We start from the raw sequence: 27,537 nt of genomic DNA, 5'->3' as shown, positions 1-27,537 counted from the left end.
GTCGATATAATTTATGATCTCATCCCCGCTTATGAAAGCTCCCATTATGTCAAATTAAAATAAAATCTAAGATACGAGTAATAAAAAGTAACTACTGCAAAATAGTTCTTAGAAATTCCGGCAATACTTAAATAAAGTGATTGGTTCACAAACTATGTGGAATAGTTTCGTTGAAATAGAACAAGCTTTCTGTGTTTTAGACGCCATATATTTTAGATCAGAAAAGTTTAATTTTCGTTGTACTTGATTTTATTAATATACATATAATTATGGGGCGTTATTTATGTTCACGAACTTTCCTTTCCTCAAAAACAAAGTAATGCGAGGACTATTATCACACCAATACAAATGAGTGCCAGCATAAAGCGGCGTGGCATAAATTTATGTAGCAAATACGAAAAAGTGGCCGGCTAATAGGCGGCAACCACAAGTAACGTATGTGATATACATATGTATGTATGTATTTATATGTGCCTTTTGGAATATAAATATATAGTATACATCAAATATGCTTTAAATATCGCACTCAAGCACGCAAGTGCCTTGGTATGCGTAGCACAACACACAAGTATCATAAACTATAAAAATTTACGATGCTATAAAAATGAGCGCTTCACTGTCTTTTATAACGGAATCACAAAAAAAAACCAAAAACGCAAAATAATCCAAAAAAGGAAAGCAAAATTTCGTATGCCTGAAAACAGTTTTCTAACTGATTTTTCGTCGTTTTTTTTTGTTTTTGTTTTTTCTTTTGTCTGCGCAATGCTCCAACTATTTTATAACTTTTTCATTTCGCTGCCATGTAGGCCACGTGCCGCATTAAATCGGTTGAAACGCAATTCTTTTATTCGGATATTTATATGGTCCTTTGTATAGCCATTTATTAAGCGACTTAAGCATGATTTGGCAAGGCGGAAGCGTTGTACATGCATAAAAATCACTTTTAATTAAAGGCATCGTAAAACGCCGAAAAAAGTGGGGTTGAAGTGAAAGTATTCTAATTTTGTACATTCTTATATACTTTTACCGTTAGCCGAAGTTCATGTTATACTTTGATTTTGTTCATTATTTGATTCATTCATTGAAAACGGTAGTTAAAGTTTGTTAAAAAAGTTAGCCAGCTTTTATACAATATATTTTAGGTGAAAGTGAATTTATTACGTTCGATAGTGCTTGCATACTACTACTGCGTCTTCTGAAGAGAGATAGCTGCTAACAAAACTGTTCAAACGTTTTTTAACACTATTACTTATTATTTTAGATCAAGCTGTATCGGTGTTTAACGAATACCAAGCTGAGAAGCTTTCTATGATGCTTTCGCTTGCTTTATTTTAATACTGGCTGGCAGATGCTTGTGTAGTCAAATTCAACTCTGATTACTTAGCAACACTAATTCCTTGTTACCCTGAGTACATAGATCGCGGGTTCGTTAAATTCTTTATTATCAGCAAGTTTTATTTGGCCATAGTCGAAGAAATAATTGCTGGAAGGTAACTATCATAGTCCTTTAAAGAAGAACAAAATAATGAACTCGGCATTTTTTTTTTCAATTTTCACAATTCCAATAAAAGATACAATGAACCTCATAACTTTGGTCTATAACCTTTGGAGTGTGATCTCCATTGCGAGAATTAACCATAAAATATAACCTAACATTACTTTGATTGTACTTCTTAGTGATGTTGACAGTAATTCCAAGCCCCATCGAGCTCTTGAGATCTTTTCAAATGATTACTATTAAGGTTTCACGATGAAAACGTAGTATCATTTAGACGGTAATTGGTATAATTCCACTTTGAGAAGAGTGATTTTTATATTCTCGCAACAATGTTGCTAAGGAGAGTATTATAGTTTTGTTCACATAACGGTTGTTTGTAAGTCCTAAAACTAAAAGAGTCAGATATAGGGTTATCTATACCAAAGTGATCAGGGTGACGAGTAGAGTTGAAATCCGGATGTCTGTCTGTCCGTCCGTCCGTGCAAGCTGTAACTTGAGTAAAAATTGAGATATCATGATGAAACTTGGTACACGTATTTCTTGGTTCCATAAGATGGTTAAGTTCGAAGATGGGCAAAATCGGCCCACTGTCACGCCCACAAAATGGCGAAAACCGAAAACTTATAAAGTGTCTAACTAAGCCATAAATGCAGATATTAAAGTGAAATTTGGCGCAAAGGATCGCATTAGAGAGGGGCATATTTGGACTTAATTTTTTTGGAAAAGTGGGCGTGGCCCCACCCCCTACTAATTTTTTTGTACATATCTCGGAAACTACTATAGCTATGTCAACCAAACTCTATAGAGTCGTTTCCTTCAGGCATTTCCATATACAGTTCAAAAAGGGAAGAAATCGGATAATAACCACGCCCACCTCCTACAAAGGTTATGTTGAAAATCACTAAAAGTCGGTTAACGCACTCTTAACAAAAAAAGATGAAACACTAAATTTTACGGAAGAAATGGCAGAAGGAAGCTGCATCCAGGCTTTTTTTAAGAATTTAAAATGGGCGTGGCGTCGCCCACTTATGGATCAAAAACCATATCTCAAGAACTACTCCACCGATTTCAATGAAATTCGGTACATCATATTTTCTTAACACCCTGATGACATGTACGAAATATGGGTGAAATCGGTTCACAACCACGCCTTCTTCCAATATAACGCTATTTTGAATTCCATCTGATGCCTTCTCTGTATAATAATATACATACATTAGGAACCAATGATGATAGTGGAATAACACTATACACAAATACGGTATTTGAAAAATATGTAAATGACGGATAATGAAATCTCGATTATCACTTTATCATGCGAGAGTATAAAATGTTCGGTGACACCCGAACTTGGCCCTTCCTTACTTGTTTGATATGGTTTTAAAAAAGAAGTAAATTCCACCTAATTTGATGTTATGGCCATAGCTTTTTTAAAGAAAAGGGTTTGCCTTTATGTTTCAAAAATTATTGAGCTGTGGCTGGCTCGAAGCAATTACAGAATATGGTCTCAATTTTTCACCACCTTCAACAGCAATTGCTCCTACAAAGAGTTAATCGTCTTGCCACGAAAAAATCATTAATCGTAGCTCCGCATTAATTTTTGAAGCAATATGAACCAATCATTCCCTCTGGGATCATGCAGCCAACTCGGTTTGTATCCATTAACCGAACGTGCGACGCTTTTGATGGTCGTTAGCCTTCAATTCTTGCATAAGTTGGATTTTGTAAACCCGCAAACTAAAATCCTTCGGCAAAATCTTCTATAAAGTGCAGGAACACAGTCCAAGTTGTTGGCGAATGAACCCATCAGGTCTTTCTCGATACTCTGCACCCCAGCAGCAAATTGCGTCTTCGGTGAGTAGCCGATCCATGGCTGCTCGAACTATCGAATCAGCTGTCCGTTTGCAAGATTTAAATAGGCCAAAGTTTTCTCTATCGTCTACCTTTTTATTAATCTTCCTGGATTCCTTTATTGCCGTAGACACCGATTAAACGGTTATAGCCAATTGGAGATCCAAAGTGTGCCCAGGTCAGGTCCTTCTCGACCTGGTCTTTCCAAAGAGGTGAAGGTCTTCCTCTTCAAATCTTTAAAGCGTCCATTAGGACGACAAGTCTTATCGAGCGCAGCCGCTGTCCCTTAATTCGCTGATCTATGTCAAAATTGTCGAATATCTCGTACAGCTCATCGTTCCATCAACTTTGGTGTTCGCCGTTTCCAATGCACGAAGGAACATAAATCTTCCACAGAACCTTTCTCTCGAAAACTCGTAACGCCGACTAATTAGATGTTGTCATCGTCCATGCACTACAATATACAGGAGGCACAGGACGGGGCTGATTCGTAGATTTTGGCCTTTGTTCGTCGAGAGGAGACTATACTTCTCAGTTTCCTACTTAGTCCGAAGTAGCTCCTGTTGGCAAGAGCCATTCTGCACTGCGTTTCGATGCTAACGTTGTTGTTGGTGTTAATACTGGGTACAAGATAAACGTTTTTTTTCACGACTTCGAAGTTGTAACTCTCAAAAGTGACATGGGAGCCAAGTCGCGAGCGCGACGACTGTTCGTTTGATAACAGGGGATATTTCGTCTTATTCTCGTTCATTACAAGATCCAGCAGTTGTACTTTTTTTTAGAAGATTGTACCTGCTCGATTAAACTCTGCAGCTCGAATTATTCTCTCCAAGAGTAGATTGAAGAAGTCGTACGAAAAGGAGTCGCGTTGTCTAAAACCTCATTTGGTATCGAACGACCTGGAGAGGTCCTTCCCGATGCTGACGAAGCTTTTGGTGTTACTCAATATCAGCTTAATATGCTCTTTGTTATTGTAGTTCTTGCCTGCGTGGTAGAGGGGTCCACATTTGCTTACGACTCTTCTGTGATACTCCTTAAATGAAAAGGTCTCGCAGGTTCTATTAAATGTATAAAATTTCCAGCATATTTACCTTTCGAACAGGATTTAGTTTCTGGGAAGCGCTGTAGCGCTGCATCTTTGTAAAATAACAAAACATGATAATAGTTTCACTTAACTTTAATAGCTTCGTTTAACTCACTTTCTTCTTACACTCCCCACTTTCTTCAACGCTACCATACGATAAGCAGTCTGTGTCTGAGTGTAGCACAACGGTACTATATTTAGCTTAATCTAATTTGGTAGTTCCAGCTGCCCGCTTTAAACATTCATTTTCCTTACGTCACATTATAGTAGATAAAAATTCTAAATAATTCACTTGCACGTTTGCCATAATTTGCAACCGAAATGAGCACAAAGCGAGCAAAACAGCAACAACTGCGACAACATAAATTACAAACGAAACATTATTTTCAATATAAACGTAACGCAGCGCCTTGCCAACCGACAAAGTATGAGTAAATCCAGCCTGAATACAAATGCATAAGCCATTAGTCAGGACGCTTACAAGGTAAGCCAGTGCGAATTGCAGGCGGCGCGAGCATTTGGCACAGCTAACACTTGTACATTTGTTATCTTTCAAAAGCAGATTTGTCCAATGGCAGCGACAGACCAACATGACGCAGGCACTGGCGCAGCTAAAAATGGTGCTTATGGCCTGCTTTTGCAAGTGTGTACGTGTGTTGGGTAGAGTCGTGAGCGACAGCGCTACCTGCGAGTGTCATTTTTATATTCTCTCATATATTTTATTTTATTTTTTTCTAGCATATAGACACTTATCTATGTATTTCCTTTGTGATTTGCACGACTTGAGCTTTTGTCTTTAACACGACGAACAGACCACACGCTGCTGCGCCAGCTGACCATATCCCCGCTCTGTTTGTTTTATTTTAGTTGCACACGTAGCCAAGTTGCTTTCGTGTGCCTTGCTTTGTCGATTTGCCCACATACAGTGGCACATGCCTCTCCGCTTCCGCTGCCGCCCAACAACTGTCGCCGCCAATTGCTGCCTGCCTGCCTATCACTTTGTATGGTTCGCGTCCAAACAACTATTACAACACACAGCACCCACTGACTTACCAACTATTCGTGTCTAAAAGCCAGCAATCTACCCAGCCCGCAGTGTCGGCGATTTAGTGCGTGTATGTGTGTACGGCATAGCGAATCCATGGTGCTGAAATAATAAAGCGTCATATCGGATGATAAAAGTATATTATTTATGGTCGTAAATTCGTTGTCTTTCCCTCACTCACTGCAGCTCTTTCCCCTCAACTGCTGCCTTGTGCTGTATTTATTTTCATAAAGCACCTTGTTTCGTTGTCTCGGAGCCGTCATTGTGCTGTGCTGTCCCTTTGACTATTTGATTCTCCTCTTTCGCAGAATTTTTCTGTCCGACCGGCACTTTCATGGCTATCAACAGCCGATCTTTTCATTGTTAGCATTAACGAAGCACTCTGTCATCGTTGTGGCTCACCCCGTACTATTTGGCCTCACTCGTACTGCTCCTGCTTGGAAACTATACTAGTGATTGTGTATATGTGTGAGTGTCAATGTGCGTGTAGGTGTTGGTAGCCGTTACAAGCGTCGATTCAACTATTTCTCATGGCAAGCGAATACACAATGAAAGAAGTGTTGCGCGCTTGCATGTGGAAGTGTGGGGTCCACTTGCGCGCGTGTTAAGGACGTTTGAGGTTATGTCGCCAACGTAGCTGAAATATGCCTACCAACTGCTCTTGTTAGCTTCGCTTCGATTCAATAATGAGAGCATACACTCATACAAATGAGCGACGTGGAAACCACACTTGACTTCTATGTAGATTTCCTATACTCATTACAGTCATTATTTATGAATATTAGGGTGTTGCACAAATTAGCATATGAAAAAGTTTTTTAGCATAAAACCTCAGTAGACTATATTACTAAAACAAGAAGAAAAAAACGTTAACTGCGGTTACGCCGAAGCCATAATACCCTCCACAAACAGCAAAGAACCCCTGCAAAAACTTGATTTTGATCAGTCAGTCAGTTCGAATGGGCACCACCCTAATGCAGATGAGTTCACCGTCGTGTCAGTTTATGACAAAAGTCAATGGTGTTCTTATTTCTCGCATAATTTCCTTTGTTTGCTTGAGTGACTTGTGTCATGGTTGACGCTGGTGTTGGTGACATCACACATAAGTACAATAACAACAACATCTCGATACATATACACAACTTTGTATATTCATTCTGCTGCGCAAATCGCAAAAATAAATGCGCTCACTCGTATTGCCAGTAAAAATTTTCTTTGTTGCTGTTCTTGCTCATTTATGTCGCATTTGCTATAATAGGATCAAATATTTTATGCCAGTGTCATAGGCTCTAATGATTTTTCCGTATTCATTATGAGAGGTCAATTGTTCTGATTCAATGTTGTTTTTGCTGGAAAAGTTCGCGAAACTTGTTTTTAGTTTTCATTGTCAACACAGAAAATTGTATGTATTTTCCTTCATATGTTATATATTTCTGAACATATTTTTACTCTTTTTTGAACGCTTAAAGTATGAAGTGCTGATTTCTGTAAAATAATAACATACCGTTATTGTTATGACGAACCGAAGTCAGAACTACTCCACGCAGACATATGACGGTATCTGAATAACCCCAAATTCAGACTAGCATCAGCGTATTTATTTAAAATTAAATATTGCAGCAGACAATTTGAAGTTTATTTATTTTGCTTTTAAAATTAATAAACGTAGACTAAGTTAGGTTCTGTTGCAATTTTCCAAAAAAAAAATATCATACTCAGAGTATTAGGGATTTCTTTGTGAAGACAGAAACACTCGTATAGTTGTATCTTCCATTCACCTACCAGAAATTGATTCAAGCGCTTAGTTCCATTCTCCCTAGTTCACCTGGTTTTCCGAACGTGCAAGAGCGAAGTTACCTTAGCCTTGAAGACTGCAAAGAAGTGACAGAAAAAGTGTTGAGATACTTTTACCACTTAATATTCCGATCACTTTTAGTTAGTGGTTTTCGAACGTTTTTGTAAGAAAAACATTTGCAATAGTATTATTTAAGGGGTTACATGGATTTCCTCGGATAAAAAACAGCCTTTTTCAAAAATTTTTAGCTCATATAAAAAACGAAATATTTTATTCGAATTTTTTATTGTTACAAATATATGTTATTAACAAAGAAATTCTGAAATTTTTGGAAAAAAATATTTTAAACTCGTTTGTTGCGACACCATTTCTGCGCCTGCGTCGGCAGGATCTAAGGTAATTAAAAACTTAACTAAGAACTTGGATGAAGGAAAAACAGACTGAAATTTTAAATTTTAGCAGACATTTTTAATGAAAAGTAAAAATATCACTGAAATTTCACGTCATTTTTTCAAATAATCGACAAAAGAAGGTCGGTTGAGTAGTTGCCAACTTACTTCATAAACACGGTTTCGAGAAAAACGCGTTTAAAGAAAGTGCACGTAGCATAGCTAGCCTCGAGCGCACAAGTTTTCAAGGCTGTATCTCCGAAACTATTACCCGGATCAACTGAAGATTTAGGACAATATTCCATAGGTGTTATAGAATTTAACAAGACAGTAAACAAAATCGATTTCTTGAAACCCGTAAACCCTTCTAACCCATTAAAAATAATTATAAACCTTGCATCACCATATATAAAAAATGTCATCAAAAATTCTGAGTTTCACAATAGAGCAGAAGTGCTGTCCTAAGTATAATTAAGGAGGTTGCTAGCTGTCATTAACATTCAATAGTTTTCGTTATTTATCAATTATTACTAATCACTTTCTATTAATACTTGGGTAATTTAAGCATATTTATATTCGAGATTACTAGTTTTTATTGTTTGGTTTGCACAATTAATCAAATTGTTATTAAAACCAAACCAAACCTTTAATGAATATCACTCATACGCCCTGTTGACCTCATAGGTAGTAATTACATTGCTACTGCGTGGCGTACTCCCAGACACATTTGATTGCTTTATTTTTTTTTTTTTTGGGTTCACAATTCATAAATCATCGTTTTTTAATCAATTTTATGTTGTGTGGGCTCTTAGTGGCATTCGCAGGCGTGTTCGACACCAATCGCCACACCCACTCATTACAGCATTGCCTGTCTGATAAATTGAAAATTTTATTGAGCACAACAAAGTACGATATTGAACAGTTGAATTCCACTCTCTTCATTTCTCGTTTTTTCTTTAATTCTCAATTTTCCCTTTCAAGCAGCACTAATGCGTTTCATATCAGCGTCATCGTCTTAATCGATTACATTCCTTCGGTGCTGCCCTTTCTGAGCAATAATTATTACAACAATTCCTGCGTCAATTTACTGGTTTTTCAACTACTGAAATTCCTGCCCCTTTTTCAAGCATTCCAAATAATTCTCGCATCAAAAGCAGTTTATTTTGCTCTTACTGTGCTATTATTAATTTTTTTCTCAAATAAATCGAATTACTTAAATTCCTTTCGAAATAATTAGAGCTGGCAAAAATTTATTTTGTTTTGAGTTTACTAATTAATATTAATTGATTTATTATTATGATTTGATTATTTAGAGTACGAATTTCTCTGGTACTTCGAGTAAATTTTCTAATAATCTAAGTCCATTTTTAGCAGCAATAAAAACATTGTTTATTATTGAAATATTCATGAGTTTATATTGATGTTTTTTATATTGTTCTTCTTAATTTCAGAACAAAAATCAATACTCACCGATAGCGACTGGAAGAAGCTATGGATGCGAGGCGGTATAAATCCCGATTCAAAATTGGATAACAATCTCGACACAAGTGACAGTCCGATGTTCGAGGATAGTGAGGTTAGTTTTGGGCAGAAATTTTAAATTAAATTTTAGTAAGTACTTCATATGAAAATCAAAACCAACAACCTGCCGTTTATACCAAAAAAAATATATATATCGAAAGCATATTTCTATATAAATGTTTTTAGCTTACAGTGCAAAATCAGCCAAGTTAGCGTAATACTATACATTCATAATTTAATAGAAATATAAATAATCGCAAAGTGAAATTAAATATCTTGTTATGTTAGAAAATATTTAATCGTTTGTAAAATTATTTTATGGAAAGCTGAGCTTCGATCTATATCGAACATGAGCTTTATATTGGTTGATATTTTTGCTTATAGCAAATTTTATATCAAAAAGTAGTCAAAAATGTGAAGACCAATACAGTATTTACCACCAAGGCCAAAGCTTTAGCAAAGGTTGCTGTAACGTATATTAATTTCGGCTTAAACATCCCCGAAAAACCCAATCCTCATAACAGTATCTCTGCCTGAAGGTACAATTTCTTTTTAGTGCTAAGTGTAAGCTTAACCCCGCTTCTCAAATCTAAATTTATTCATCTATTACGTTACGCTGAAATACACAAAGGAGCGCCATGTAAACTCAGCGTTAATAACCACCTTCTCGTTTCCTCCCTGCATTGAACTTAAAATCCTCCACCACTAAATCCACAGCGACCATGTTCACAAACTGGACGAAGGCGTACAGACTTGACCTTAATATTGCAGTCGATAGATCTCAACGTTAATAATCCTAAAATTTTAGCTGTGACTTTTGACAGTTTGTGTTCCTTAACTGCTCAAACGACAGCGATTATCTCCAAAGTTCAGAGGCACAACAAAATCCTCAAGTCGCTGGCCGGCAACACATGGTGAAAGGACAAAGCAACATTGTTGACAACTTATAAGCCAATCGACTATCAGGTTCTTAACTGCGCCGCACAAATGTGGTCGCATGGATGCAGCGAAACGCAGACGAATAAGCTCCAAACTTGTCAGAACACTGTACTCCGAACTACAATAGGATGCCTCTTGATGTCTCGTATCGAACACCTGCATAGTGAGGCCCGTATGCTCCCAGTTAAGGAGCATAATGAACTCCTCTCCAAGCAGTTCCTGCTGGTATACTTTCGCAAAAATCATCCCTGCAGTCACCTGCTTGAAGCGGAACCGCCTTCTAGGAGCATCAAGAGGTCATTCCACAACTATGTCGACAACATCAAACAATACGCCGACCAGACTTCGGACACAACTAACTTCTGACAGGCACTGACCGCCATTCAGAGTGGAACCATCAACACCTTCACCGATTCCCCCTCAGTGAATGGCGTACTTGGTATCAAACCACCTACCATTGAACTTGAAGAGCTCGAGTTGCCGTGAGAAACGAGAGTAACCCTTGTGCAGCTTGCTAGTGGATACTGTAGCAGGTTAAACTCCTATTTATCCAGAAAAGACCCCGACAAATCTAATATATGTTCTGCGTACTATGAGTAACCGCATGACACTGGCCGCCTCCTTGCATGCCCCACTAACCCTACTAATCTGACACCCTTTTCCCTTTAGTACGACCTCGTTGAAACCACACTTTTCTTGGGGTTAAACTTATCTAATCTTCCCCATCCTAACGGGGTATAGACACCCGTTACAACACCAACATGAGCCATATTTCACGTTGTGACCTTAAAAATTAAATTACATTATTAAGGGGAAAGGATAACCAGGTCCTACCCAAAGTACTAATATTCATTCTTAGCGTGTTGACATGATATTATGATCGTCAATTGATGAATAGAATTATTGAAAATAAATAAACACCAGTGCTAGCTGTTAAGTCAATCATAATTGTAATTGATATTTAATCTACATCACAAAATCTTTTAGTGTGGCTTGTAGACAGAGGCATATTATAATAACACATATCAAATTAAAATATATCGAATTTCCTTTTTACTAATCAACCACATTCCTCATTTCCCCACTCTCCCTCACCTATCCATCCATCCACATTGCTTTCGTTTCAGCAGATGGCGCACAACACGACCGTCCAGTTGGGTGGCACCGCATTTCTGGTTTGCAAAGTGTCCGGCGTGGATAGAGTGGGTGTAAATTGGGTTTGTTTAAGAAAAAATGTTTGATGTTTATTCCCTTTTTTATTTCAATGTAAATACAATAATTAATTAACAATATTTATTTTCCTATAATAAAAACTGTTTTTGTGCATGTTTTCACTTTTTTACTTTTTTAATATTTATTTATTACTTTTTTCTGACTGCCTTGTGTTTTTATTTTTGTTTGCGTGTTATAAATTCTGCAACGAAATTATTAGAAATCAACACGCCTGCATGACCTTCGATCTATTAGCAATTAACGCTGTTGGATATAATATTCGCAGGCTAATTAATTTAATTTACATTTAATTTGTTGTCATTAATCATGAAAAAATTGCTGCTTATTTTTTCAATTAATAATGCTAAAATATTAATAATTTTAGTTCTATAAAAATGAATGTGGGGGGTCAAGTGTGACTACAACCATTTCTTATTCTAAATTTTTTAAACGGCATTAGCTGATTTGTTATTAAAGTGTATATAATAACTAAAGTATCATCTTGTAAAATCCATGAATGCTGCTTCTACAATTCCGGCCATTTTCGATGAATGCTCTCACGCAAATTCCTCAAATAGAACTCCTCATTGACAGTCTGTCCCTTCGGAACAAATTCATGATGCATTAAACCACGAATACCAAAAAGATCATTGAGAGGCTTTGGCGTAGTTGTTTTTGTTTTCGGCCCCCTATTCCATTGACTGTTGACTTATTTGCATGTCAAGCTCATAAACCCATGTCTCATCGGCAGTTATAATGCTCTCCTTGAATGTGGGATCGAAATTCGCACGGTCTTGTATGTCGAAAAATACTTCTAAACGGTACCAAAATATCTACCAAACTCATTCGAACGGACTCGCAGGAAATGTCGTGCACTCTTGCCTTCTCTTCAACACTTGCCTGTCGATTTTCAAGTACCATATCTTTTAGTTTTTTAATATTTCCTTCAAATGAAAAGGTCGAAGGTCGTCCAAAACGAGGCATATCTTCAACGATCTCTCGACCGTCTTTGAAGGCTTTATACCACTCGTATGCTTATAAGATTCACAATGATTCCGAACACAAAATTTAGATAGAAATACAAAATTTGAGATAAATTCTTTGAACGATATATTTATCCATTGCAAAATTCGCAACGCATTACTGAAGTGTACCGACTTAAGCAACTGCTGTAAACAAACTGGTTGATAGATCGTGGTCATATTTACATATGTATATGTATATATCACACTTTTTTTTATATAATTTACTTGGGGAATTTAATTACAATTTTCGGGTGCTTTTTTTCACAACATAAACCGAATATGGGCACACGGTTATATCCGGTATGAGCTGTTAGCATGATAGGAAGGGCATGAGCTGTTAGCATGATAGGACTCGAAGTGTTACCAAATTCAAACTGCTATAACTACCACACTATTAATGACAGCGCGCTTAAATTTACACCAATAACAAATCATTCCATTGTTTACAAGCGTACAAAAACATTTTAGTCTGTGTCGTGTGAAAAAAAAGTTATACGTGATGGAATTTAAACGTAATAGTGTGATTGCTTTATATTTGGCTGGAAAATCACAAGCAGCAATTGTTCGTCAGCTAAAACATCTCGAAGTGAACAAAATGTTTGTGTATCGCACTATAAATCGTTACAATGATACTGGCAGCATCGCAAAACGCCATGGAGGTGGTCATAAGAAAACAGCAACATCACCTGAGATGATTCGAAAAGTGAAGGCTCGACTTGAACGAAATCCACGTCGAAGTGGCAATCAAATGGCTAAAGAGCTGAAAATTTCGCAAAGTTCAATGCAACGACTGTTGAAAAATGAGCTAAAGGTCAAGCCTTACAAGTTCCAAAAAGGACACAATCTTACACCGCAGCAAAAAAAGTTAGACTCGAAAGAGCGAAGGAGTTGTTACACTTGCACGAACGTGGCGAATTTCCGAACATTGTGTTTTCTGATGAGAAGAATTTCCCTATTGAGCAATTCATAAACTCTCAAAATGACCGTGTTTACTTGACCGAACGCACGTACGAGAATTTAAGCCTACGAATGGCCACCCGAAGTAATTTCCCATCGCAAGTGATGGTATGGGCTGCCGTGACCGCTGATGGGCGCTCTCCAGTCGTTTTCATCGAGCCTGGTGTCAAAGTAAATGCGACTTATTATCGTGAAAATATTTTGGAAGGTGCTTTAGAGCCGTGGGCACGTAAACACTTCGGCCGGAAAGAATGGACGTTCCAACAAGACTCGGCGCCGTCACATAAAGCGAGAATTAACCAAGAGTGGTTAAAAAATCATGTTCCACGCTTCATTTCGTCGACACAATGGCTTTCGAATTCACCAGACGCAAATCCGATGGACTTTTCCATCTGGTCCATTTTAGAGAGCAAGGTGCGGACTAAAAAATACACCAGTATGGATGCGCTCAAGAAAGCGATTGTACGTGAATGGGCCAAAATACCACAAGCTCACATTCGTGCAGCATGCAACTCGTTTTTTGACCGTTTGAGGGCCATAGTCAAGGCAAAAGGTGGCCATATCGAGCTAAAGTGAATGGATTCTAAATTTTTGATTATTTTCATACATTTTTGTCATTGGAATCAATAAAAATATTATCAAACTAAAAAATTATAGTCGTTTGAATAGGTAACACTTCGAGTGGGTAACCCTGTACATTCCTCAAATAGCCACACGTTTATTTAGTATAATAAATTCAGCGCATAAGATTCAGTTTCAACTCCAATATTTCAAATTCAATGTTGAACAAAACACGTTAAAGATATTATACAATCCAAGCCAAGAAGTTACTATTCTCCTTCCAGCGCATTCTTTTTTTTTCTTGACACCATTTCATTTCATTCGAATGTCAGTTTCTCATATATTTGCAATTAACTGACTGTCACACACACACATATACAAACTGCACAGCGTTCCTTTCAGCATTAATATGTCTGCCCCACTACTTCCTTTGCTGGCGCACCCACGAGTAAGTGTGGGATTGTGTCTTGTAAGTTGCTCATTCAAATAAATTCGCTTTTGCTTGAACAAATTGATGAAAAGCGCTTTTCCGAGAAAGCCAGCAAGCAAGTAAGCGAGCATGGGTCTCAAGAAAGAGACTAATTAGCTTCGTGTCGCTTTTTCGCGCTGTTGCTTGCAACGTCTTCTTATATAAAATTATATATTAAATGTATATAAATGTACGCACGTTTGTGTGTATGTGTGTATATATGATCTCTTTGTGCCGCGCAGGCAGTTAAAGCAGCAACTATTAGCAAGGACATCGACTTAATAAACTTTTATGCGATAAATTGTTGTTTTTGTTCTGTTGCTTGGAGAAAGGAAATGGAAAGCGTTTAATTATCTGAGCGTCAGCAATCGTCCTAGTGGCTTCAATTATAGACGCTCTGTTACATATTTGCACATACAATCTTTAGAATAATATGTATATATATATAACTATATATAATATATGTATATATATATATACATTCATATATAAATAATACATCTGGATTACATTTGCGAAAACATATATAAACACATATGTATATTTAAAGAATTATGTATAAAATATTCAAAAGCAGGTTGGCAACGTCTCTCCTCCTTGTGTACGTAACTTTCTAAGGATCATTATGCATAAATTACAATTTTTTAGCTTTTATTGATGTACTGATGTACTTGGTTCATATTTTTAAAAATAATTTCCGAGAAGGTTCATTCGGACCTTTTTTATTACATTGACCACAGAGGGAACACCAATTTTTTGCTACTGAGTAAATATACGTATTCATCGTAAAGTAATACTGCAAGAATTATCCACGGTACGTGCCGATACGGTCTTACGAAATTACTTCCTATAATATATTGACATTATCTAGCACAATAAGTGACTTCGGAAAACCTCCCAAGAACTCTTCGTTGGTGATACAACCACAGCATTGAGAATTTATTTTATCAATTTTGCTAAACGGATTCCAGTTGATAAATGCTCGTTTCCAGTTTATAAATCTTCTTTATATCAAACTAAAATTTGCAAAAATAATTCCATCCACACTTACTTCAAAATATTGTCCAAAGACCTTTTCGAAACTTCCTTTATTAGCACTAATTTAGCTCACAAAATGAAAGACTTTAAAATATATCTACGCAAACTACTCGAGAGTATCTGATAGACCATGTGAAATTGCTTGAAATCGCATTTCTCTCGCACACTCAGCGAAAAATTTCCACAAGTATGGCATACAAAAACAATTGCTATGAATGTAATGAACTCATCAGCGAAAGGCAACATTGCACGATGATTCATCATACTCGTAATTAAAAGTACTTTTTTGTATCTGCCGTGGAAAGTGAAAAAGTGGAAGAAAAGAAAATGCGAACGAATACAAGCATTGTTTAAAGCAAATGAAATGGGAGTACATTACATGTATGTATGTATGTTTCTATAAAGAAGATAACAGTACGTATAAACATATTGTATTTCGTAGTGCGCCTGCAACACATCTCGAAGTATTTTAAGCTGCTAGTGTGGCTTTATAAGTGAAGTAAAGGGAATGAAGAATGATTGCCTCATTTGTAATTTGTCATTAAACAGTTAAGTATAAACGAGTCAAGCAGATAAGTTGAAACAGTTAAGAGCTTAACTGCTTTTGAAATTAAGAATATAAGAATTAAATCGGGGGGGTTAAAGGAACTATCAGCTATGCAAATGGAATTATAAAATGCGTAATGTGAAAAATAAATATCTGGAAAACAAGTGTGGGTAGGGATACAACTTCGGTCGAACTGAATATGAAAAGTGATCCGTTTAAGTTATCTGACTTCTTACTGTCAGGAGCCCTCTATCAACTCCAGGTTCAGGCTTTCTGACTATTGCAGTATTTTCCAAGCCGCGATTGCGGCCGTTAAAGTAGCAGGAGATTTAATGATCTAGAGTAAAGCCTCCTTCAGAGAAGCGACCATCTACACAGATAGCAATACATTGATGTAGACTAGTATGCTGTAAGGCTGGGAATCTTGTCGGACACTATCTCCAGAAGCTTTTCCTCTTGACTGTCGCGCGTTTGGGAGGTCCAAACTAAAAGACTTGTGAGCGCATACCTTCAGACATCCCACCAACCACTAAACCTTTAGTTGCACTAATATAAATGAACTTAAGACTAACCTGCCAATGCATGAATGTAATAAATTTGAAGAGATTGTTTAATGTGAGTGTCGTCACATACCTGCACACATATTACTCAACGGCATATTTTGAGATCACTGTGTTTGCTTTGAGTAAATGGTGTATAAGTTACATAGTTAGTAAGAAATCAACTTGAATAATAAACAATTTCCTTTCATGGTTCACCTCGGGCGGTGATTATGGGCGAAATATACGGTTTTGATTTTCTAAAGAAATCATTGCCTTTAAATTCAAATTGGCGAAAGTTCGAGCATCGGTTAATAATTGTTATTGTTTTGACAGAAAATAACTACTTTCTAATATTTCGAGAATAAAATAAGCAAATCCAACAAAAAAGCGTTTTGAAAGGTTGAAATTTCTATTTTAAGACGGCTTCGAATACTTAATATGATTTAATATGATACTTACTTTCTATATATGTACATATATCGTGGTACAAAAACCATTGATCGTGTGTGTTTCGGGACGCTAGCATAGATTCAACACTCATCGCCAGTAATAATATGATTTAAGACATCTTGATGGTCGGAAAACATTGTTTTACAGACGTTAACGTGGCGTTGTTTTTTGAAAAAAATTATTGATTTTGAAATTCATAATTCAAGTGGTCTGCCCAAATGCTTTTCACTGATCCTTCCGATATTCCGGTAAAGTCTCTGACTGTTAGCAGTCGATTCTCAAGCACTAAATTCCTTTATTTTATTTGTTTGTTGATCTGCAGTCCTGAACGTGGTTGGTTCTCAACGCGTTTTCGACCCTCTTTGAATAATTTGTACCTATCAAAACACTTGCTGGCAACAAATATTATCTCCCAAGGCCTACTCAGAAATTCTGAACATTTCGGCACCACAAATTTTAATTAATTTCACTCATCGGAAAAATCAATGATTAATGATTATTTTGATGTAAAATTTGACACAGATCATTGACAGTCATACCAACCTAGAAAAAAATTTCGACGAATGAGTTTACGAGCTAAATTGAACTAAAAAAGTCTTACCATTTTTGACCCACAGTAGTATACCATATACTGTTCTAAGAAATTGGAAAACTAGTTTACACCGTTTTTGTTGCCATAGTTATAAGCTCAATGATGACGACTACCAAACATTTTGTAAGATTTCGGTTATTTTTAAATATTTATTTCGATTTTGCATTACAAACATCATCAAACATGAAAGTAAATAACAGCTATATGTGTAATAACAGTTCCGCTTTGAGCAAAAATAAACATGCAAGTACACAAAGCAATGAAGATTGAAAACTCACCAAAGTTTCCTAGATTAACCTAAAATGTTTCCAGATAATTGTGACAATAATGTCAAACTCATATTTGCTTTCAGAGTCTGAAATTATGTCAGCATATTTTTAACAATTTCTTCATTATTTAGTTCCTTAAAGTTATTCAGGCAATTTTCGACTGTTAATACAAAAAAGCTTCAACTTTCGTAACCATTATAAAATCTATATTTTTTATGGTTTGCCATATTTGAGGCACATGGGACAACAACCAAATTTCAACTTTCAACTTTACTAAGCTTCTGAATGTTTACAAAAATCTTAATTCAAACGATATTCTTGCACGTCCACCGCTTTAAAAGTATGCTTTACAATTTCTAATTTTATCAAATATTAAAACTCAGAGATTATTTTGTGAAAATAACTTTGACGTGGAGGTTTCACTCTCCTGTAGACAGTAGCGATTTCTTGAAATGTGACGAAATCTTGGTTTCTAAGGGCACGCTAATAACTTCTAAAATCCAGAGAGAAAATTTTTGTTGATTAAAACAGAATATAAGTCTATATATCTCGGCATTTAATTTCTTTTCAAATCGCATCATTTTCCGAATATTTTTGGTAAGGAGCGCGAGAGTGGAGATCACGTGAAGCTTGCACGAAAAAGGCGCGTAGTTCCATAATACTGTCTGAGAAAAATATAAAAACAAAATTTATTAGCTAATTATTGATTCAAATATAAGATTTGCAATAATCATAAAGACAAGAGCACATTCAATGCTTTGAAGAATAAATTTGTAATAAGCCCACCTTAAAGCATCAAAATTAGCTTAGAAATCCAGGACAACAAAACAAAATATTCTAACAATCATACACAAAAGCAACGATTTAATAACATTCAAGAAAAGGTTTAGAGTACTTCTCTCTTGTCACCAGAATGACTACAATATTACATATACAAACATACATATATGTTGGCTATATCTAGATGTTGCTACCACTGATATACTAGATAAAGCTTTTATTATATATATTTCTCAGAACAAATACAAATTGTGTATTAAGCTCTGAAAATACTAACACGCCAGTAGTTTTTCATTATACCAAGTGCTCTGCAATGCTCATTAAAACTGAATATTACGTATACTCCGTGACACATCAGATAATGTATGGAGAATAAATGGCACCATAGAATTTATAGCGACAAGCGTCGCTATCAGTTGCGGCTTAATGACTCTCCAACTAATCGTTTGTCATTCGTGCGCGATATGTTAGGCCAAATCCATACAAAGCCATTACCTGTTTCATTTAACGGCATTTACGGTTTACGATGATCCCTATAACTAACGTTGCATTTGCCACTAAAAATTCACATTAAAATGCACTTAAACCGCAGCGGGTAATCAACCATGTTGTGGCGTTAAAATCAACCCCGTTCTCAGCGCAATTCATATTAAATGGTTTAAAGGCTAAAATTGGATTTTGTGCATCTAAAAAGCGTGTCAACACAGTAATTACACTTAAATTCATACCTCAACGCCGATAATAGTAATGCTCGTCGGCGGCGAAGGTAGAGGTGCATAAAAAATATAGTGCAGCATGTGATTTGACACCAGCACCGACAAAACATTACAACTTTGGCGTGTCGCCTAGTTGCCACTTGCAGAATTTATGACCGCTTTGGCACAAAAGTCACGTTGTAATCTGATTTTAATTAAAAGTTTACAAGGTCATTGTAGTTTGAAGCTGATTTTTATTTGACAGCTAGGTAAATAATTGCTTATTGCTTTATATGGATGGTGAAAAAATACTAATGATGTTGGCATTGTTTAAATGCGTAGAAGTATTAATGCCCCTGCTCTCATCTGCTTAAAAATTCTGAAGTTGGAGTTTGCTTAATAAATGGAAACATACTTCTCTACTTTTCCAATCTATGTTATGAACAGGTTTGAAAAAGAGTTAGACCGCTAAAAATATGAATATACATTGATATCGATGAATATTTTTATAAGCTATATCTAAAGTTATATTAATTAAAAATATATTATAGTATTAGTAATTATTGCTAATTATAGCTAATTATATACTCCAAATGGTTACTTTTTACATTGGGTCGCTGAAATACGCAAAATTTGTTTGATAGTATATAACATATTTTTTCCTTTCGTATATGGACACATACATATGGAGTATATTTGTATATTAATAGACGTTTGGGCGGTGTGACATGCTTAGAAAAATATTTAAGAATTTAATATCTTATAAGCGTAATTAGGTAACGGTGATCAACAAACATCAGGTAATGATCCTGTCAATATCTAATGTTTAAATAAATGTAGCTTTTGCAAATACATAATTCATCACCTCTAATCTAGAGGTTAATAAATAACACTATACAAATCAGGTTGATACTGAAGAATATTTCAATGATGTTTGCTGCAATTTGAACAAAATAATGTAACATTTATTTGTTGCAAATTACTGTATAATACTATGTTTGTTAATATCCCAGATGTAGTAGAAAACTTCAAATGAAGTGGTCTTCACCAATTTTTCACTATTTAAGAGAAATCTACCAGACGTGAACCATTTTCCCACTTAGGCCCTAAAGCAACCCAAATCTTCAGACTTCTTGCTTTAAAAAGCTTCAGGTGCTTTTGTCTACGTACTTGAGTCTTCCAAATATGTTTTATTTACATTCGAAAGGTCCTAAGGATCATAAACAAATTTTCTCTTCATTAAAAAAATCGTCGCTGTTCGTTTTATCAGAAAATCTAAGCTAATGGTAAAGTAAATTAGTTTTTGTTGAATGTAGCTCGTATCTTAGAAAATAATAAAAAAATTGGATATAATGTATTCTTGATAGACATACATATATTTCGTTTTATTTAAAAAAAACAATAAAAAATGTTAACGTCGATTGCACCAAAGAAATAATAACGCTTACAAATACAAAATATACCTCAGAAGAACTTCTATTGATTAAACAGTTTGTATGGCAGGTGTACGCTATAGTGGTTCGATATGATCCCGGTTCTGACAAATGCCCGACTTTGTGGGGAGAACGGGGGGTGTGCAAAATTTCAGATCCATACTTTAACACATTATGTACTAAGAAAGAAGTAGAAGACAACGAAATGAAATATAACTCCGCGTTTACCCAAACCCATTGGCTAATGCTTTGTACATTCCTGCGATCAAACACGCCTTAAAGGAAGAAACATGCCTGCGTAGTAAAGAGCAACGTATCACCAAAACAGCTCAATCACTTGCTTGAACTTGTCTAGTTTTTAAATAGATTTAAGATTTTATAACTTATTGTTATAAATACAGACAGACATATTTTATGACACTAAAATTAAACCACAATAACTAAGAATTTTACCCTAATTATAAAAACATATTGGTGGTGTAGTAGTGCGCAGAAATCACCAGGATCCGTTACCGCAACGAGTGATAGTATTAATGGAATAAGAAATGAGAGATTTATATTCTTTAGATCTTTATACAAAGCGTAGCTCCTAACATGTATGAAAGGGTTAAGTTCGGGTGCAACCCGTGAAAAATTGTCTTAAGTGCCTGTGACGCCTATCCTATCTATCAAGCAACATTAGATAATGGCGCAACAAAGATGCCTAATATCCTTTCGATTAAATTATTATAAACAAAGCAGTTAGCACAATGCTATCGAAAAAGAATTGATTGTATGGAAGCACTTCATTTATTGCAACATTTCTTAACTAAGTATATTACGTAGCACTGTAAAAATTAGTGTACTTTAAGCACTGAAAAGACCACAAACGCACATTACTAATTGAATTTAATTTACGATACTGCCAAGCCAAAGGAAAATAATTCTCTTTATGCATTATATAACAGTACAGCTTACGAGCCCCATAAAATAAACAGTATTAATGATTTCTAAAACATAGTTACGACTTTCCATGCCCTCAGCTTAGAATGCAAATCACGTTCAGCGTATAAACTCCTTTTTACTGGGCTAATAACTTTCATTCCTTTGTGTAGGTTCATAAATATTGAATACTAAAAAAATCTAAAAAAGAAATTGCATTTCCTGCATCGCCCGAGGTTTCCGCTGTATATTAATAATTTCATTGATAATTCTAAAAATTTAATCCGCCATAAATATTTGTGGCGGCATAATAAATTGCGCTTTATTGCTTTACACACTGATGCATACTAAATTAATGGATTCTAAATTGAGTGCAATAAAAAGAAAAAATTTGGAGCCGCAAAGGGCATATTTTGTTCCAAAATCAAATCATTAAATTTATGTTCTTAATGTCGCAACGAAATTATTAAAATTTTTTTATTAGAGATTTTCAATGTGGTGTGAAGTATTTATGGGGCAATACAAGTGCCTACATAATACTTCGTGATGTTAAGCGTTAATGCTGTGATTAAGTAGTTAGAGCTACGTGTATGAAATTATGAAATATTTTAAGAACAATAAGAATATCTGCTCTCCTTAACTTTAAATATATGGAATTAAAAGTGAAAAATTAAAAAGGATCAAAGCGATTGTTAAATTTGACTGTTCATTGATTTTATTCAATTTTGTTGATTCATGTTGTCATTACGATGCTAATATTTCGTCGTTCATTTTAAATTGACTCCATTTAACAAAAACTAGTACACAAAAGTTCTCTAAGTTATTAAGTTTGCTAGGATCAAATAACATGAGCGTTGCAAAATGTTTTCCTTTTTTTGAGATTCTCAACTGTTTTTGAGTCCAAGAAGTATCTTTCATGTGGTAATGATATATATTGTAATCATCCGGCCTTTCGATAACTTTTTGTTGTATGAATAGCTTCAAAATTGCTTAGACATAGAGAGCAACATTTTTTCAGCGAATTTCACTTAAGATCTGAGGACGAAAAAATTTCGGTGGATGCAAAAGAAGCAATTTAACGTCTTCCTTACCCAGCTAAAGTTGTTTTTTATTTCGTAAAATTCAAAATTAAGTGAATTAGTTTAAGGGGGGAGCCTACTTTAGAGGCTTAAAAAACCGATTTTTTGGAGATTTTTTTTTTTTGAAGGGAAAGGAAAGTTATAATTATAGTTATATATTTAAACATCATCCGAAAATTTTTTGGATACGAAATCTTTGATATACTGCCTTTGGGAAGTAATTGCCCGATGCATCTCGCATGAACATTTGTCGGACGGCGGGCAGGATACCGATCGCAATTTCTATCAGAAACAAATAATTCAAAGAGGCTCATATTTGCTAATAACGTATATTCTAGTTGAACTAAGAAAATTCCAAAAAAAGTGTAAAATTCTAAGATTTTTTTTTAATTAAAAAAAGTGTTTTTTGCCCAAAAATTGACTTTATCTTGTTTAAAAATATGCTCGAACTTGAATTCCTTTAGTTCTTTTTTTAGTTTAAAAAGAAAATAATTTAATGACAAAGATAATAAATTTTGCCCCAATTCCATACGTCTTTTGGTTTTTTTTCTATCCTGCCCGCCAATTAAGAAAAATTGTAAAAATGAAAAACCGAGAAAACGCGCGTCAGAATTTTCGCTTTCCCTTTTAGCTTCGCCAATATTTCAAATTCCAATCTATAACTTTGGGGACTTATTCATAGATAATTTTTAAAAAGATTTAAGCAAAAAAATCGATTTTTTGAAGCTTCTAAAGCAGGCTCCCCCCTTAAATTAAAGTTTGATTCGAAATTCATATAAGGGCGTTTTAGATAGAGGAATGTGGAAAATCGCCTTCAGTAGACAAGATGATCAAGCAGATCGCAATTCCACATTCAATATTTACTAATGATAGAATGGAACACCATGAGACTTACCAATAATTAATATCGAAAATCCAATTAGTGTATTTTGACTATTTTTGAGGAATATGTCTGTTGAAGTGCCAAATTATTATATTAATGTTCTAAGCTTGCCTTAAGGTGACTTTGTTACTTACTGAATTTTAGTTTTAACCTAGTAATTTATTTTAAAAAAGCTTGAAACAGCAGACAGGTCACAAAGTTGCACTTCTTCTTTTTTTATTGTCGCAACCGAGTTAACAGCAGAGCACCAGTCGTTTCTTCCTTCCGCTATTTGGCGCCAAATCGAGATACCACGTGCAGACAGGTCCTTATCCACCTGATCTCTCCAGGGAAGTGAAGCTCTTACTTTTCTCTGCTTTCACTGAATCGAAAACCTTTACAGCTGGAGTGTTCTCTTCCATCCGGAGAACATGACTTAGACAGCGCAGCCGTTGTCTCTTGATTCGCTTAACTATGTCAATGCCGACGTACATCTCATACGATAGGGAATCCCCTCGTTTGCGCCCTCGCTTGAAACCCAGTCGTCTAAAACTTCGCAGTGTTTTCCAAGGTTTGGCGAGTGGTGAAAATCTGGTCTGGTCTAAAGCTACACTGCAAAGGTGCAATCAGCTTGTTGACAGAGGGCATCAGTCTTTCCCACAGCCCGCTCGATAGAACCTTATATGTGATATTAAGGAGGCTTAACTCATAATTGGAGCAGATTTTGGGGTCCCATTTTCTGTGTATTGTGCAGAGCACACTTAGGTTTCAATCGTCGGGCATGCTTTCATACGACCACATCTTGCAAAGAACCTGGTGCGTTCACCTTTTGAGCATTTCGCCACCTCATTTGAATAGTTAGGCTGGTAATCTATCGGCCCCGCCGCTTTGTTGTTCTCCAGACGGGTAAATGCTATTCGAACTTTATCAAAGTCGGACAATGGGCCTTCTATTCCATAGTCATCGATTGGGAATCGGGTTCACTGTCTCCAGATGTTACACTTACAACTTAAATAACTTCAGGACTTTCTGTTAGTTGCCGCATCTTCGAGTACTAGCTTTTCGTCTGAAATGGTCCGAATTATGGACGAACAACTCTTTGTTATTGACATTAGCGACGTTTTTGCTAAAAACTTGATTTTTGTTGTTCCACAACTGCCGTAATCAACTGATTTGACTTCTTGCAACTTCGACAAATGCCAATGGGGACACTTTTTGACAGGATTAGTTCGAGTTATTGCACAATGTCTTGAAGGCTGTACCAGAATAAGCACAGCTCGACGGTTTCGAGAACTGAACAAGCGTTAACAAGAGTACTTTTTTCGTAGGTTAATTACTTGTGAGGGACGAAATTGATTTGGAAGAATAAATAAAGAATTTACTTTTTGATTATAGTTTCACATTATGTTTAATTTAGGGGCTTTTATTTTCGAAAATTTGCAAAACTTAGTTTTAGTTATAAGAAGTGATTTTCATTGCATTTTTCTACTCAGTAAACCGGACTGCAACTTCACTTCCTATACATTAAGACGGACTTTTTGCATGATTTATTGTTGTTGTTATATTTTTTTCAGAGGCTTTGGCATAGTGCAAGAGGAACTGTATATGCATGCTTTTTAATTGCCTTTTTATTTGATTTTTAAGGGTGCTTCCTTTTCCTTTAATAATTTGTATACCGAAACTTATACGTATATTATTCAATTATTTACACGCCACTATAGAATCAGATTTCTTGGATACGTCGACGCGACTGGCACATCCTTTCGTCCGGCGCTCAACTCTACACCAACGACGAACGCTTCGCGATACTGCACGCGCCCGGCTCCAACATGTGGACGTTGCAGATAAAGTTCGTGCAGCGGCGAGATCACGGCATGTACGAGTGTCAGGTGAGTGAATGCAATACACATACCAAACAAACTATATAACGGTAGGCATATATGTATATGAGCTGAATGTGTGTGACAGCTTCAGTGATTTTGCCACAAACTGCGAACACAGCCGCACCGCACACATACTAAGTACATGCAGGTATAACTGCCCAAATAACGGTGTCGCCTGTTGTGTGCAACTCATTGGCCTTTGCTGTTGTTGTTGCTGTTGTCACATTGTAGCATGTTGCACTTCAACCGTTCGCCATCTAAAATGTGTCACTTTCCCCAGCTGGTCATATTTTATTCATATTTTTATCTGCGGCTCAAACGTGGCTACGTTCACTGACCGTGCAACAACAACTCAGAGCAACAAAAATAGTCAAGCACTAATATTTATTCATATGCCAGCAATATGGGTAGCAATTTCGGACCGGTGCCCTGACATGTAGCGTCGAGTTTAATTTTAAAATTTGTTGTTGTATTTTTTGTAGCAGACTACACGTGCAATATGTGGAGAGAGGGGTGACAGCTGGTTGTGCTGCATAACCAAAAAATGTAAAGTAATTAAAATACATACAAATAAATAAATTCAGTTGTCATAGTGAGGTGTCTAACTGAAATCACGAAATGTCACAACAGATTTATGAATGGCAAAACCCAGCATTGTGAGTAAATGAAAAATGTGCAAAACTCCGGTGGTTCGGTCGTTTTTAACTACCGATTTTATAAAAAAAACGTCGGACGATGGGAAATAGAAAGAATGTCAGTTGACGAGATGTCACTTCATTTGACAGCAGTAATCGAATATACACATAGATGCATAGTGTGTTATGTAATCAGTGCTAAACTAAAACATGTTAGTCTAAATGATTTCCAATCTCAGCATTGCCATCATTCAAATTTGGCTTGGTGACATGGCCTGATAACCTGATAATAATGACAGTAAAGTTAAGTTAGTAGTAGTTAGTAAATAAAATGGCTACTTGTTATATTAAGAGGGTGATTAACAGATCACAAGACAAAGCTGAACGCAATAGGTTTAATAATTGATGAAGAGTTTATGAAATTATGCTATTTAATTGATTTTATTTATTTAGGGTTAGGACACGTGATAGAGCTAATTCTTAAATCAAAGACAACGAAGGATTCCACTTGGACAGTTGTAAATGCTGATCTTTTAGGACTCATAGATATGCACCTCCATGGAATTTCTTATGGCTAATGATACCAACCTCAGCTAATTGACCAGGTTTGCCAAAGTTAGCCTTTATGTTCCCGAATGAGTCTAAAAGTATATTTTCTTCATTAGCACCTCAACTATTTTCCAAAAAATTTAGAAAATGTCAGTGAAGTGCACGATGAACGATTTTTCTAATATTTCAAGGAAACTGAGAGAATTTCTAAGCAAAAATTTGTCAAAAGTGGTATTTTTTTGTAGACTTCTGACATTTTCATAAACAGTTGTGTGATTGCTTGAATCCACGATCCAAAAATCTGAATCCACCCTAGTATTTTGATGTCAAGGTATTTTGGTGGATGACGCTCTGAAATTAATTCCATAGTCATGTAATTACCCCTTTTAGATTTTCAGAAGGGTATATGCACAAAAACTGAATTTCCTTTCGTGAATTGTTCCTGATCCGCAACAAAATCGAACAATTTGCAAATGGTGGCGAAGCCAGTATTGAAGGTCAGGAATGTTTTTCTATGTGTTTTGTGGGCTTAGAATGAAATATTCTACGAAGATCTCATTTTCGGCGAAACTTTTAATTCGAATGAGTACTGTCAATATTTGAATCGTCTCAAGGAAGCAATCCCTAAGGAGCGGCAAGCATAGTCGATTAGGAAATGAATTATGTACCATCAGTACAACGCCAGACCACACATCGATACTAACCTGACAGAAACTTGCCTGAGAGGTTTTTATGTCCCTACCTTGTAGTCCGCACCTGATCATGTGAAACATTTACGATCATGAAGTAGAACATTTTTTTCTCTTTCTTTTTTTTCTTGTCATCGACCTGACAACAGCTGTACAGTTGAGAAGAATTACCTTGAATAGTTTCACCTCCCCTTCCTTCGGAAACTAGCGCTTTTTAGGCTCAACTC

General features: G+C 35.9%; 1 protein-coding gene across 3 annotated transcripts in view; it reads left to right on the top strand.

Annotated features, from left to right (window-relative positions):
- Positions 1 to 27,537, top strand: part of LOC120770831 (zwei Ig domain protein zig-8) — a 151,174-nt gene that overhangs the window by 98,787 nt on the left and 24,850 nt on the right. The window contains exons 3-5 of one of the 3 annotated variants that reach the window (XM_040098422.1): positions 9,114 to 9,238; positions 11,253 to 11,324; positions 25,276 to 25,443. In XM_040098422.1, coding sequence (XP_039954356.1) covers positions 9,114 to 9,238; positions 11,253 to 11,324; positions 25,276 to 25,443 — 365 coding nt within the window. Of the gene's footprint in view, positions 1 to 9,113; positions 9,239 to 11,252; positions 11,340 to 25,275; positions 25,444 to 27,537 lie in introns of all 3 variants that reach the window. The other 2 variants (XM_040098421.1, XM_040098420.1) reach the window with 2 other exon arrangements.

The sequence above is a fragment of the Bactrocera tryoni genome, chromosome 3 (assembly GCF_016617805.1).
Source record: "Bactrocera tryoni isolate S06 chromosome 3, CSIRO_BtryS06_freeze2, whole genome shotgun sequence".
NCBI lineage: Eukaryota > Metazoa > Arthropoda > Insecta > Diptera > Tephritidae > Bactrocera > Bactrocera tryoni.
This window is presented reverse-complemented; position numbering and strand designations above follow the sequence as displayed.